Below are 15447 nucleotides of genomic sequence, written 5' to 3'. Positions count from 1 at the left end.
CCATCATGCAGCAGGCGAAGGAGGAGGAGCTCCAGCCCCCCGTCGACGACAAGCAGTGATCGACGATGATACGACAGTACCACACGCAGTTTGATATCGAGTATATATATGAGAGTATTTTGATGTGCTTCTATCGAGTTACGGTACACTACTAGTCATGATAATTATAAATTTTACGAGATTGCTACCATTAGAAGATGATTAGGTCAGAAACATCTCAGGAGAAGTCCAAAGTTGTGTACTAGTTTGATCGATACGTTTTTTTAACAGATCAATACGTGCTTGAATTTGGATTCTTTGTTCATCAAAGTTTTAAGTATTAGAGCATCTCCAACAGGCGCCGAACACGGCGCGCGCAAAAAACAGCTTTAGCGCGCGCCCATCGCCTGGTTTGGCGCGGCGCGCAACAACCGCTCCAGCAGCCGCGCTAAAATGCAGCGCGCGCGCCGCTCCAGCAGCGCGCGCTCATTCTACAAACTAAAAATGTAGGCATTGGAAGCATAAAAAAACTAGATAGATTGCATAGATTTTAAACGATACAAAGGTATTTTACATCGGAAACATAGATTGCATAATAATAAAAACGACAAACGATAAAAAAACGAGATAGATTGCATAAAAAAACTACTCTAAATCACTATCATCATCACCATTATCATTTTCGGCGGTGTCGTCCGAGGTATCTAGCCAGATGTCCAGCCATCGATCATCGTCCGACGTGAAGAACGACTGCCCACCTGCTGCAACGAGATCGGGCGGCCTCGCACGCCGTCCCGTGGGTGCCGAGGCCGAGCCAGAGATCGCCGGAGCATATCTCCGAGTAGTAGCCGCCGTTGGGGCGCAGGCGGACGCCGCGGTAGCCGGACGCTCCTCGGCGGCGCGGCGGCATGGCGGCGCGTCGGTGGCGGGGCGCTGGAGCTGTGGAGGCGCGTCGGTGGCAGAGAGGAAGAGGAAGAGGAGAAGAGGAGGTGTGGAGAAGGCGCGTGGCGCGTGCTGCACTTTATAGGCGCGCCGGAAGCGGTGCGCAAAAAATAGCGCGCGAGCTGGCGCCTTTCGCGCGCGTGCAAACGGTTCCCGCGCGCGCGAGTTTCCCGCCGCCGCCGGAGTGCGGCAAAACGCCCCGCGCGCGCTAAAAGCTGGGTTTACCCCGCGCGCGCGTCGTTTGGCGCGGCCGTTGGAGATGCTCTTAAGAAAGCAAGGCCTAAACGTTTTAGGGCGCCACACCGCACACCACATACACCCACGCTCATCTTGATCGATCAGTTTTTTTTTTGAACGAAAAAGGCGCAAAGTGCGGTTGCAGAAAATTTAATTCGGAAAAGATCCTAACAAAAGCTCACGCAGAAAGTGGAAGTGCACGCAAAAAGATCCTAACAAAAGTCAACCATACCACTTGTGCAACATCTCTTGTTAGAATTCCTGCTTGGAGTGAATGAATGCTCAAATATTTTGCATCTTTTCTCACTACAGAAGTTCAGACCCAGACGACGGTCCAGGAAAAAAAACTAATACTTAGAGGAACACGGGTCGCCGAATCTCACAACTATTTGCATCTCATTTCGTCGAAAACAAATAATTTAGCAGCCAGGGTTAAAAACACACAAATAACCTGTGTCTCGTTCACGCCACATGTTTATTGCCCAAGTAGCAACATATTATTGACTCGATCATTACTCTCTTGTACAACCTGACAGTCCAACGACCCCACAAACTATGGCCGCTGGGGCCTGGGATCCAAACACACAAGCCAGCAGAAACCCGGAGACGCCTTTGCTCAATCGATAATGATGTGAAGCATGACAGGGTTGGAGCTAATCCAAGCCTTTTGTTTACATTCTAATCATGTACACGGGGCTACCGAGGTCACGGCTTCCCAAGGAGAGACGGGCGGTAGAATGTGTGGCTCTGCGCCATCTCGATCCTCTCACGGGGGTCGTTCATGGTTTCGTCCCTCAGGGCTTGGAGGATGTCTCCCACTGGGAGCTCCCTGCAGATTCCAAACAGAAGAGTAGCGTAAGACAGAATCCTGATTCCGATCAGTTGGCAGAAAGGCTCCTTGGCAAAAGCTGATGGTTGATCATGTATTGATACTGTTCATTGTGATGGTTTCACAAATTTGCTCATGGAAAATCAGAGTAAAATGTAATACTCCCTCCGATCCATATTAATTGACGCTAACTTAATACTCCCTCTATAAACAAATATAAGAGCGTTTAGATCACTACTTTAGTGATCTAAACGCTCTTATATTTCTTTACGGAGGGAGTACAACTGTAGTACAAAGTTGTACTAAGTCAGCATCAATTAATTTGGATCGGAGGGAGTAGCAAAACAGAGTATATTTGGCTGTAAGCAAAGGGAAAAAGCATGGCCTCAAATGGGCAAACAACTTTTGATTTGATTTACAGTGTACTTCCTGCAAGTATGCATCGTTGACTCTATCTTGATAAACTGCTGGACCTACACTGAGTTCATGTATCAATGTGTTATTGTCTTGTTAGCAGTTAACGGTATTTCTAGTTATGCTGGCAAGTGACAACTAGAAGCGGCAATGGATTGGACAAGCAAGAAGGGGCATAATTTGCAGTTGAACTATGTTTCAAGCTGTCAAAGCACTCTGTACATAGTCAAAGTAAGCAGAACAAGCCATATGGAGAATGGTAATAGAGATATCACAGACCTTTTTATCAGAATTCTATAAAGCCTCTTCAGAATTGGGCACAGTTCAGCAGGAGCAACTTGCTTGTTTTCCTCTGGGTGTAGCACACTTAAGCTGGGTTGACTGAGCAGCTCATAAAATGCACCAACAGCAGAAATACCCTGTCCAATGAAATACACAGAGCTTATACTCAGTTAGTGCATGCCATGCAAAACGCTAAAGCGAACCAACAACTCCCAAGCAAAATGGGAACCATTATAGATGACAGGGATTATCAAAATAACTACATAGCAAGAATATCCAGAGGGTTTAATATCTTTTCTAGGTTTTACTTTTCGATATTATTATTCAGACAAGCTCAGCAATCAGAGAAACTTCTGGAAGAAAAGAAAAGAACACTGCTATGACATAACCTGAATCATCCCCTTTCCCTTGATACTGTCACCCATATCGAGCCTGAGTTCTCCCTTCGCTAGCATTTGCCCGTACCATGCATTGCGACCTTTCAGGAGAGTGACGTAAGTATCAGCCAACAGAGGGCCAGCAAGTTTCTCTGGCTGTTCTGTCAGTAGATGGGTAATGAATATCATCTCCGACGTGCAGTGAGCAAAATAAACTGATTTGCTTGTTGCACTCTCGTTTGTTAAAGCTGCCACCATTCCTGAAACAGAGAACAGAAGGTTCTGCTTGAACTGGAAACATAGCACATGGTAGCAAATACCTTGCCACGAAAGAAAGCAAAAACTTCCTTTAAGGCAAGAAAAGGCAAATAACTAAACATCAGTGGGTATCCTAGAATAATAGTGAGACAAGTGTTTAAATTGCCATGGAGCTTCTCAGCTTAGATGTTCTTTCTGTACAATATCAGGACATATACTTTTTGACAATAATGAAACGAGGTTGCTTCCTGTGATTTCAAAAGCTAGCCTGTTCAGATTCAGACACTACTGACACAACAGATCACGTTGATCATTAAACAGACCAAGCAAACTCACACATACTTATGCCTTCTTTAATAATTGAGTAACATATAAGGTAGGAACCGTAAAAGCCAAAATTAACAAATACTCCCTCCGTCCTAAAATAAGTGTCTCAACTTTGTACTAGCTCTAGTATAAATTTGTACTAAGTTCAAGACACTTATTTTGGAACGGAGGGAGTATAATGACAATATATTAATTTCCTTATTTGGGTGAGCAAAATTTTAATATTTGAAGAAGAAAAAAAGACGCTTACCAGCACCAATAGCATATACGTTCTTCAGTCCGCCCATAACCTCATGAGTGACAATGTCACTGTTATCCCAAACAATGAAATGTGGTTGCCTCAAAAACTTAGCGAGAGGTTTCCTCCACTTGGTGGATCCGCAGATTCGAGCATTTGCATATTCTTTGTTATAAATTTCTGAGGCGATGTTTGGGCCTCCAAGATAGAGTATATTCTCAGTTGGAACGCCAGCTGCAATTCATTTTAAAATATCAGATTTCGAGTAATTTAGATATATAAGGCAAGTAATGAACTCAGGCAATAAAATTTAATTATGTGAGACAGATGGGTACTTGTCAACATTAAAACATCTGTCGGCCAGGTCACAAGATGTGGATCACGTCATTATCATGGCGTATAGTGCTTTGGCGTTAGCTCTTCAAATCGAACAGGGTACATGATGTGATCGAGTATAAGAAATGGTAGGTGATGTATACCCAAGAGGTCACTATGCTAACTGCCATAATTAAGTATATGAGTCCAACAGTGCATGTCAAGATCAAAACGTCTTTCGACGAAATCAGAACATATAGCATACGCTATGAAATCACTCTTTGTAGCATACTCATGCTTAACATGAAAACTCACTCCAAATCCTAGATGTACAGTTTACGCTACTTTTGTATAAAATCAAGTTGGACATCAAATCCATCTCAGGTGAGTAACAAAAAGATAAGATCTGACATAATAAATCAGCAGAAAAATGCAACAGGAAAAGTCAACATCTGTTTTCATGCAAGCAAACTTCAAATGCAATAGGTTGATTTGATTGAGTAAACTGAAGGTTGGTGCATATCTACAAAGTGTCAAAGTCACTATGCTAAGTGCAATAATTATGCAGGTCATGGCAACAGAAAAGTACTAAATGTGTATTTGTTTTTTCCAACTGTAAATTGACAAATAATCAGACCAAAAGACTACAGCAGAATCTCATGTGCGGAAATTATTGCCATGAACTGCAGACAAAAATGTCAAACATTGCACAATACATTATCAAGCCGTAAGCTTGATTTTCCTTTGATCAGAAGTATTCCTTCATAAAGCTTTCACTCAAACGTTGTTCTCCAGAAAGTTCTCTATTTTTCCCTCTCATCAAACAGTGAGTTGCAATCACCGCAGAAGAAAATAACTAATGCAAACACATTACTCTCTAACCAAATCAATTTCTCTCCCTCATGGATACCAAATGATTGCACGCTTCGATATAGATGAGAATATATGTGACAACAAAGACAGAGCAAGATAAATGCTTACCTGCGGAGCTGATCATTTGTGTAGGCGTGATGATACGAGGAATTGGGTCCAAGGAGGCTTCTATCCCCTTTGCAAGGGAAATGATAACCGGAACGCTGATCCGCTCCTTCCAATACTTGCTGAGCTCCTCAAACACCTCCCTCGTCTCAGTGGATGGCAGGCCATTCACCACAATGTCAGCATCCCAGACAGCTTCCTGCAGGTTGGTGACCACCTTCAACGGGCAGAGGGGCGTGTCGACCATGTTCAAGCAGAACCCATCCCTCAGAATCTCGTCGGCGTACAGGGTCCGGTCACCCAGCCGCGCCTCGACGTACTTGAGGTAGGCGCAGCGGCGGATGAGGCGCCTCAGCACGTCCTCCCGTGAGTTGATCACGTCGAACAGATGCTCGGCGGTGGACCGGTCCCCCGCCCGCCCCGGCCGACGCCACACCCGTATCTGCACCTTCTCCCTGAAGTGGCCGTAGGCGTCCTGCAGGAGGGCTGCAAAGACGCTTCCCCAGGCACCGGCGCCGATGCTAACGATCTTGAGCAGGTCGCCGTCGGACTTGCCGAGCAGCCGGCGCAGCTCGTCCAGCCGATCCTCGGTGCCGTTCGCGCCGTTCGCCGATCCATTGACGTGCACGCTCCCAACCATCTCTGATCTCTGCCTTGCAACCCGATCCAGAAAACCAAAAAGGCCTGAAAGGTGTGTGCTCTGGTCGGCAATGGATCGAACACCTTAAGCGCAGGCCCGAGGTCGCGAGATCGCTCACCAACCTCGAACCTAACACTGCAATCCCCCGAAAAAGGTACAGGAGCTGGTCATCCACCGCCACCTACACTCATAGAAAGTGGAACGGTAATCAAACAGAAGCGGGACACTGCACCCCGGCGCAAGAATAAGTAAGCGGATGCGGATCGAGGCGAGCAGAGCAGGCCGGACGGGAGGCGTTTATGGCTGCACCCACCTCCAGCTCGAGGAACCCCGGGGCGGAGCTGGCCGGGCGGGAGGCAGCCGGCGCCGCGGTGAGGTGGCGGGACGGACGGATGGATAAGTGATGAGGTGGAGGTTGGGTGGGGTGGGGTGGATGGAGGGAAGCTTGGGTTGGCTGGCGTTTTAGTAGACGGGGGAGGTGGGTGGCGGCATTGATGGGGGAGATGGGTGCCGCAGCCAACCATGCAGTGGCCGCCATTAATGAGTGGGGGAGGCGGGGCGCAACGGTGTCGCCGCTGCTTCCCGAGCTGCCCGTGCTCCTCTGTCCCGGGGGAGACGACGACTGAGTGTTCGTACAGAAAAAAAAAAGATCAACTCCGGTAAACGGCACGTACAACTAAACTAATCATGGGCCGGGCCGCCCGGCCAGACGACCCGGCCCGAGCCTGGCCCAATAATACCAGGCAAGGCTGGGTCAGGCTTGCCGTTTGGGCTGGGTTAAGGCGCTGTTTTGCAGGTCCAAAAGTGCATTCGGTCTGGGCTTCACTTTCTCAATATTTTGCGCCGGATCGTTGGGCTTTGGGGCAGTCAAAAAACATTGTTTCGGCCGGGCTTTTGGGCTTGTTTTCAGGCTGGGCTATGGCTTGAGAAAAGGGTCATTACTAGACTTCAAATCAGGCCCGGGCTTGTAGTCTAGGTGTTCGGGCTTCTTCAAGCCTGGCGCGTAAAGGGAACTATGAAGCATCGTCGGGCCATCGAAACCTCACGGGTGCTGCAACGTAGCATCGTCGGCCGATGGAACCTCACGGGTGCTGCAATGGAGCATCGTCGGCCGACGGAACCTCACGAATGCTGCAACGGAGCATCGTATGGCACCGGAACCTCACGGGTGCTGCAACCGAGCATCGCCGGCCGACGGAACCTCACGGATGCTGCAATGGAGCATCGCCTGACGCCGGAACCTCATGGGTGCTGGAACGGAGCATCGACGGCTAACGGAACCTCACGGGTGCTGCAACGGAGCATCATCGGCCAACGGAACCTCACAGGTCCTGCAACAGAGCATCGTAGGACGTCAGAACCTCATGGTTGGTGCAACGGAGCATTGTCGGCTGACGGAACCTCAAAGGTGTTGCAACAGAGCATCGCCGGCCAACGGAACCTCACGGGTCCTGCAACGGAGCATCGTAGGATGCCGGAACCTCACGGGTGCTGCAACGGAGCATCGTCGGCTGACGGGACCTCACGGGTGTTGCAACAGAGCATCACCGGCCAACGGAACCTCACTTGTCCTGCAACGGAGCATCGTAGGACGCGGGAACCTCACGGGTGCTGCAACGGAGCCTCGCCTACCGTAGAAACCTCACGGGTGCTGCAACCGAGCATCGCCGGCCGACGGAACCTCAGCATGCTGCACGGAGCACCGTCCGACGCCGGAACCTCAGGGGTGCTGCAACCGAGCATCGTTGGACGCCGGAACCTCACGGGTGCTGCGATGGAGCATCATCGGCCGACGGAACCTCACGGATGCTGTAGCGGGGCATCGCCTAACGCCAGAACCTCATGGTTGCTGCAACGGAGCATCGCCGGCTGACGGAACCTCATGGGTGCTGCAACAGAGCATCGTGGGCCGACGGAACCTCACGGGTCCTGCAACAGAGCATCGTAGGACGCCGGAACCTCACGGGTGCTGCAATGGAGCATCGCCGCTGAAGGAACCTCGCGGGTGTTGCAACAGAGCATCGCCGGCCAACGGAACCTCACGTGTCCTGCAACGGAGCATCGTAGGACGCCGGAACCTCAAGGGGGCTGCAACGGAGCCTCGCCTGCCGTCGAAACCTCACGAGTGCTGCAACCGAGCATCGCCGGCCGACGGAACCTCACGGATGCTGCACGGAGCGTCGTCCGATGCCGAAACCTCATGGGTGCTGCAACGGAGCATCGCCGGACGCCGAAACCTCACGGGTGCTGCGATGGAGCATCATCGGCCGACGGAACCTCACGGATGCTGAACGGGGCATCGCCTGACGCCGGAACCTCATGGTTACTGCAACGGAGCATCACCGGCTGACGGAACCTCATGGGTGCTGCAACAGAGCATCGTCGGCCGACGGAACCTCACGGGTCCTGCAACAGAGCATCGTAGGATGCCGGAACCTCATGGGTGCTGCAACGAAGCCTCGCCTGTCGTCGAAACCTAACGGATGCTACAACGGATCATCACCAGTGTTGTTATGGAGCATTGTTGGGCCATTGTTGCATCGTCGGTGCTATAATGGAGCATCGTTGATGCTTCAAAGGGGTGGTCGCAGGCTCGCAGCGTCGTTGCCGCAACCCGGTACTGCAGTTGTGGCCGGTGCATGGCGAACTCGTGAGTGTTTTTCCGTGCGATGACCAGCGATGTTGCATGGTGCAGGCTGAAGCTGGTGCTGCATGTGTCCCAAATGCGGCTCGTCGCGTTGGAAGTGTGGGTTATGTGCAGGCTGAAGCTGGTGCTGCATGTGGCCCAAATGTGGCTCGTCGTGTTGGAAGTGTGGATTATGCGTTGCACTCATGTACATGCCTGATGGCTGACTAGAGTACCTGTGGGATAGATATGGCATAGTGGGATGAAAGCGACGGCATGATCAAGGAATCAAGCGGCCAAAATCGACGTTGATGAACGGCTGGCTAGGCGGCTGATCTTAGGAAAAGATCAGCCGACTGATGCCTAGCAGCCACCACTTCTATAGCCCATACTGCAACCGAAAGTGATGTTTCCCCTCCCTCATGTATCCCCCTCTCAAGAAAAGTGATTCTAACACAAGGATTTGAACACAATACTAATAGTAGAAAATAACAACAAAATTTGTTGTGATGTGTTGTAACTGAAACCAATTCGTGCCCAAATGAAAAAGACTAGCCGTGCCCAAACGTAGATTTGCTCCATGGCTTTAGTTTCTAGCTAGGGTCGGTAGTCTAGCTATTATGCCGAGTGTAACGAGAGGGAAACTTCTCAACACTTTTTCTTCTTGTGACCAGTTGCGAGAATTGCTTGGTCGTGTTGTTGGCTTGGTGTTTAGAACTGATCTCTGTCCAAATAATTTGTGGCAGTTTTATTCTTGGTGTTATATGTTCCTTCGTGCTGGTCCTAAGTTATATACTTTTGCTTTAGGCGATCTAGAACTGCAGCAACCGTGTGACCTTTGAGTTTAAACATTCAAGTTCACCTTTTGAAGTGGTGTTTTCCTCTTGTGTGTTTCTGAATTATTAGGCAGGTTTGCTGAAAAATGAAGATCAAGGTGCAATGAGGCTAGGTACGATGATGCTCATAAAAAGTGCGACCAACATGATGCGGATTTGTGCTGTCGTTCATGACGACTCAATGACAAGTTGAAAGAGAATGTTTTCATCTAAGTGTGTGATACGTCTATTTTGCATCATGCTTTTATATCAATATTTATTGCATTATGGGATGTTATTTCACATTATGTCACAATACTTATGGCTATTCTCTCTTATTTTACAAGGTTTACATAAGGAGGGAGAATGCCGGCAGCTGGAATTCTGGGCTGGAAAAGGAGCAAATATTAGAGACCTATTCTGCACGACTCCAAAAGTCCTGAAACTCCACGGAACACCTTATAATAAATAATGAAAAATCCTCACCAAAGATGAAGACCAGGGGGGCCACACCCTGTCCACGAGGGTGGGGGGCGCGCCCCCCTAGGGCGCGCCCCTACCTCGTGGGCCCCCTAGTGGCTCTCCGATGACCATCTTCTGCTATATGAAGTCTTTCGTCGAGAAAAAAAATAAGAAGCAACCTTTCGGGAGGAAACTCCGCCGCCACGAGGCGGAACCTTGGCGGATCCAATCTAGAGCTCCGGCAGAGCTGTTCTGCCGGGGAAACTTCCATCCTGGAGGGGGAAATCATCGCCATCGTCATCACCAATGCTCCTCTCATCGGGAGATGGCAATCTCCATCAACATCTTCACCAGCACCATCTCATCTCCAAACCCTAGTTCATCTCTTGTATCCAATTCTTGTCTCCAAGTCCGGGATTGGTGCTAGTAGGTTGCTTGTAGTGTTGATTACTCCTTGTAGTTGATGCTAGTTGGTTTATTCGGTGGAAGATCATATGTTCAGATCCTATATGCATATTAATACCCCTCTGATTATGAACATGTTTATGCTTTGTGAGTAGTTACGTTTGTTCCTGAGGACAAGGGAGAATTATTGCTATTAGTAGTCATGTGAATTTGGTATTCGTTCGATATTTTGATGAGATGTATGTTGTCTAGCCTCTAGTGGTGTTATGTGAACGTCGACTACATAACACTTCACCGTTATTTGGGCCTAGAGGAAGGCATTGTGAAGTAATAAGTAGATGATGGGTTGCTAGAGTCGACCTGCAGGCATGCAAGCTTAAACCCTAGTTTATGCGTTGCTTCGTAAGGGACTGATTTGGATCCATATGTTTCATGCTATGGTTAGGTTTACCTTAATACTTTTGTTGTAGTTGCGGATGCTTGCAATAGAGGTTAATCATAAGTGGGATGTTTGTTCAAGTAAGAACAGCACCCAAGCACCGGTCCACCCACATATCAAATTATCAAAGTACCAAACGCGAATCATATGAACGTGATGAAAACTAGTTTGACGATATTCCCATGTGTCCTCGGGAGCGCTTTTCCTTATATAAGAGTTTGTCCAGGATTGTCCTTTGCTACAAAAAGGATTGGGCCACCTTGCTGCACTTTATTTACTTTTGTTACTTGTTGCTCGTTACAAATTATCTTATCACAAAGCTATCTGTTACCACTTATTCCAGTACTTGCAGAGAATACCTTGTTGAAAACTGCTTATCATTTCCTTCTGCTCCTTGTTGGGTTCGACACTCTTACTTATCGAAAGGACTACGATGGATCCGCTATACTTGTGGGTCATCAGTGTCGGCCTGGAGTTTCTTCCCACCAATCCCATCTTTAGGTTTCCTACCTTGTTTGCTCCTGTGTGGGTGTTAAACTATTTGGCTCATGCCCGAGCATTAAACTCTTTCGGTTGGGCTAGTTTTTGAGTGTCGCCTGGTTTTCGTCTCATAGTGGGTGTTTCGACAGCGAGCACCTGCGGTGGGTTTCCCGACGATGTTAAACTCACTTTCCCCTTTTCCGTCCCCTGGAACTCTTTCTGGTTCATATGCTTGTATTTCCGTCATTCAGTTAATGGAAATGAGTTATGCCAGTTAAAAAAAACTACCATGCCTGAGATTGTGTGTACTAAAAAGACCGGACTAGCTAGATGAATACAAATATATGACTAGTTGAAATAAAGGAAGCTCCAGCATCTCTCGCCATTCAAGATTAGGCAGTTTGGCCTCGTCCTGTGTTGAAATGAAAAGCAATTCCACCACTACTCCTGATGTCTCATATTTCCATGTGTTTTTGTATATTTCATTCATATTCTTCTCTCGCTTTCTTGATATTCTTACTGACTACGAAACATGTGATGTCATAAGGTAGTGCTATCAATATATTAAAACAAAGTGAAACCATATTATTTGCTCTATTTTTCTGTAGGGGATATATTTATTCCATTGACGATGAAATGGTATATATAAGAAGATAACGTTCTTCATATAAGAAAGGGTTGGCGTGGTGTAAGTAAGTATGGAAAGCACTGTATTTACAAGTGGAGGTTGGGGATGTAGATTTTTTTATCTTTTTTTACAAGAACAGAGTTGCAAAACTGGGCCAGAACTTCTCTTGGTGTGGGTTCAATGGTGTCTTGTTATGGACTCCGATCCATTGAGACTGGCTAGGCTCTATTCAATGGTATAGTGGCACAAGTGGTGCTTATCTCTAGGAAAGAAGGTGATTCTACCACAAAATATATTATCTAAACCCAGAATTTCATCAAAAAGATAGTGATAAAATCTGAACCTGGGATTTAAAAAAGATAGTGATAAAAAGTGATTGAGATGGATCAAATTCAAACCGATCCCTGAAAAAAGTAAGATCATAGAAAGGCCACATGCCACTTTTTTTATTGGCGCTAGTGTGGTAATCCTGTAATCTAGCTACATGTGGCAAGCTCGCAACTACCGAAAGAACCAGCCAAACAGATACAAATAAATGGCAAGTCATAATAAAGAAAGCTCCAGCATCATCCACAAGCAACACTCTAATGGGTAGTTCCTCTAATACTCATGATGCCTCCTATTCCCCTGTGTTCTAACATCTTCCATATTTCTCTCTTTGATCTGTTGATGTGAATACCACCTATTTGATGAAATAAGCTAGTACTACTAACATGTTAAAAGGAGTGGAGGGTGGAGTTGTTCTGTAGAAAAGGAAGCAGTGGCAACTTGTTGAAAAAGAATGCATGAGATGATGGATCTGTTTGTATTGAAGATGAAGTGGTATATATAAGAAGACAAAACTATTCTTATAAGAAGTAAAGACTGGTGTGGCATAGAAAACGAAAGCATTGTATACACAGGTGGAGGCTGGTGGTGGAATACTTTTTTTTACTTTATAGTGCTCTTATACACGTGCAAACATATCAAATAAATTAGCCACATACCAGATATTGAAAAATGATGCAAGGTTCACAAACAAATAGCTACCCAATATCACCCTTGTTCAGGATTATCTATTTTCTGGTTGGCACTAAGGGGTATTAATTGTATCAGTCTACAGTGTTAGTGGCTTAATGTCACTCATTGCAATAAATAAAAATAATTACAATTAAAAATATGACAAAAATAAAAGTGCATGCATCGTTCATTACAAGAATTCATTTCGAAGTTACATTTTTGGGAAATTTTCAAATGACGCACATACCACACGAGTGATTCTAGCACTTTCTCTATCAACCGTGACAAAATGTGTGAACAAACTCTAATTGTCAGAGGGGAGAGGACATTCATTCTTTCGCTCACCTCTGCCGGCCCCTCGTCTCTGCCAACCTCTCGAGCATCGAGAGGCACTGAAACCATACATTAACACTATATTTGACAATTTCAAAGAATCCTTGATGTAAAATTTTGTTTTGTCACATATCTTTTGTTGTCCGCTCATGTTTTGGCTTGTTTGATCAAATTGACTCATTTATAAAAAAATGTGAGCACCCAGATAATGCGGAACACTAATCAAGCACAACCAGCCTAATATAAAGGTTTGATTGTGCCGTGGCAAAGGAACACAAAATTATAATGGCTTTCGATGAAGCCAATTTTTTCTCAATTAAAACAGTACTCAGTTATTTTTACAGGAAACGGTAAAATTGAGTTAGCTAGGAGCCACCACCTCAACTTGAGATTGCCAGCTCCCGGATCCACCGACGTACAATAATCCCTCGGATCTAGCCAGGTCGTCCGGGTACGAGCCATCCGGGGAGATCGAACGCCCATGGCAAGCCACCTGGCAACGGACGGTTAGGAGGCTCTATTCACCCTTAGAGAACCCAGGGAGGTGTTGATGCGAAGCATCCTACGGACATAACCATGTCAAAAGTTCGTTTGGCAAGTGACATGTGCCACATCTACTTCACTTACATGAAGGTGAATCATCTCCTTTATACGTGTTCACTTGTGCCGTTCTAGAATGGTATACTACTTGACCCCTCTCTCATGTGCATACATAGGTGTTTGCGAAACTACACATTCATCGAGGAGGAGTCCAAGCTCAAGAGAATATCCACACCATCCAAGAGGGAAGCCTGAAAGCGCAGAAGGAACCACCAAGAAGGCAACAGCTCCCAGGTGACCCCGTGCGCACGGGCCTCCCAGCTGGCTGCACGGTCCTAAAGACCCCGTGCGCATGGGCGTGTACCGTTCCCGGCCTCACAGACCCCGTGCGCACGGGCTACTGCGTCAGGTCGCGAGACCCCGTGCTCACGGGATCCACTTACCCCATGCACACGGGGCCCCCTATGTGTAGCTGCGGGCTTTGCCCATGTAATGTCCATTTCGTCCCTGCTTAACCCTTGATCCCCTAGGACTATATATACTCCTTCATCTCCTCCATTTAGACTTAGCTAAGAATAGATCTAGACATTAGAGCTTAGCTCGTGTACCTCCCCTTGTGGGATTCCTCTTGAGAGAGAGAAGATCCCTACTGGATATGAAGACCCCATCTAGGGAAGGATCTATCTAGATCATCAAGACCTCATCTCCTTCATAGGATTTGGGATGAACTTTACCATGTATGTTGTTTCCCTTTGATTGTTCTTGTACCTTGTGAATCTCATGTGTTTGTTGGTCTAGTGGATGTGTGATTGGACTTGTTCTTGAGTGTTCCACTTGTGATTTCCCCTCTTGTTCTTCGTGTTCTTCGCGTTCTCCGTGGACCCCCCCCCCTCCAATTCGTGAAAGATCTCCACTTAGGGTCTCGACCCTACAACATGTGTGTACTCCATTATCATTTTTAGGAGTAACTTCTTAATCAGTTGATTCATCTTGATACTTTGCGAGGAGGATACAACTTACATGAAAAAGTTTACAACCCATGTGTTTGAGAACTCGAATGGTGTTGTTTGCAGCTCTACGGATGGTGTTACTTCCACCGCCAGGGGCTTCTTGGTTTGATGACAACACTCACAAACTTAGTGTGATGCGTGAGATGAATTTCAACTAGGAATTACATTTTGTACTGTCAAACTTAGTGGATGATATTTCTGCTCTCACCGCTTACCTTTACTTGGTTATAGTACAAGTGCATAGAGTGTTCCGTAAGTGACATACTTAACTTGAGGTAACAAGAAGCCTATCTATTTACTCATATGGGGTTCGCGCTAAATACTTATATTTCCAACTAAAATGTGCAAAAGTTATCCCTTACACTTGAAGGTAATTAGTGTTCATTGGCGCGGAGAGAACGAAACATTCAGACTTCAGAGATGGCCAGGGCAACAACCTGACGGATGTGGTGGCCTAGGAAAAGGGGATGAGTAGCAAGATGGCGCGATATTGATGGCTGGTCCTGGTTACAGAAGGTTGTGTCATACCGAAGGCAGCGAGTAGGTCGATGAGCAATGCAGCACGATGGCAATGGTGGTGGGCTTGGCCACTTAATGTGGCAGTTGCGTAGTGTTGGTGCGGTGAGTAGGAGCTTGAGTCCTGTGACTGAACGTGTCATACATGCCTTAAGGCTCCTATTTTGCTGAAGAGAATTAAAAACTAGGACAATTGCCAAGTTGCGCCCACACCTACGCGCCACCCGCTCCACGACAAGGACTAACCGTGCAATAGACTCGGTTCGTTCGTATTTTATATGGTTATCAACCTCCATTCCATGCAATAATTAATCATAAAATATAAGATTATGAACAGAAAAATAATATCAAATAGAATATCACATGTGTGTCACCATA

At 46.8% G+C, this 15447-nt stretch overlaps 1 protein-coding gene and 1 long non-coding RNA gene across 2 annotated transcripts; one reads left to right on the top strand and one right to left on the bottom strand.

The window, feature by feature from the left end:
* Positions 1 to 1590: 1590 nt before the first annotated feature.
* LOC125545995 (probable glycerol-3-phosphate dehydrogenase [NAD(+)] 1, cytosolic) lies at positions 1591 to 6414 on the bottom strand. The gene is made up of 6 exons (XM_048710072.1): positions 6130 to 6414; positions 5180 to 5997; positions 3896 to 4117; positions 3073 to 3320; positions 2681 to 2820; positions 1591 to 1987 (listed from the first exon to the last, which is right to left on the bottom strand). Exons 2-6 carry the CDS (start codon positions 5814 to 5816, stop codon positions 1864 to 1866), a joined length of 1371 nt encoding a protein of 456 aa, XP_048566029.1. The 5' UTR covers positions 5817 to 5997; positions 6130 to 6414; the 3' UTR covers positions 1591 to 1863.
* A 7000-nt stretch (positions 6415 to 13414) lies between these two features.
* On the top strand, positions 13415 to 14758 carry LOC125549257. The gene is made up of 2 exons (XR_007301294.1): positions 13415 to 14280; positions 14617 to 14758. It is a non-coding gene; the product is annotated as an uncharacterized LOC125549257 (long non-coding RNA).
* The last annotated feature ends 689 nt before the right edge of the window (positions 14759 to 15447 follow it).

The sequence above is a fragment of the Triticum urartu genome, chromosome 3 (assembly GCF_003073215.2).
Source record: "Triticum urartu cultivar G1812 chromosome 3, Tu2.1, whole genome shotgun sequence".
In the NCBI taxonomy this organism is placed as follows: domain Eukaryota; kingdom Viridiplantae; phylum Streptophyta; class Magnoliopsida; order Poales; family Poaceae; genus Triticum; species Triticum urartu.
The sequence above is the reverse complement of the archived record's forward strand: the minus strand, read 5'-3'. Positions and strand labels throughout refer to the sequence as shown.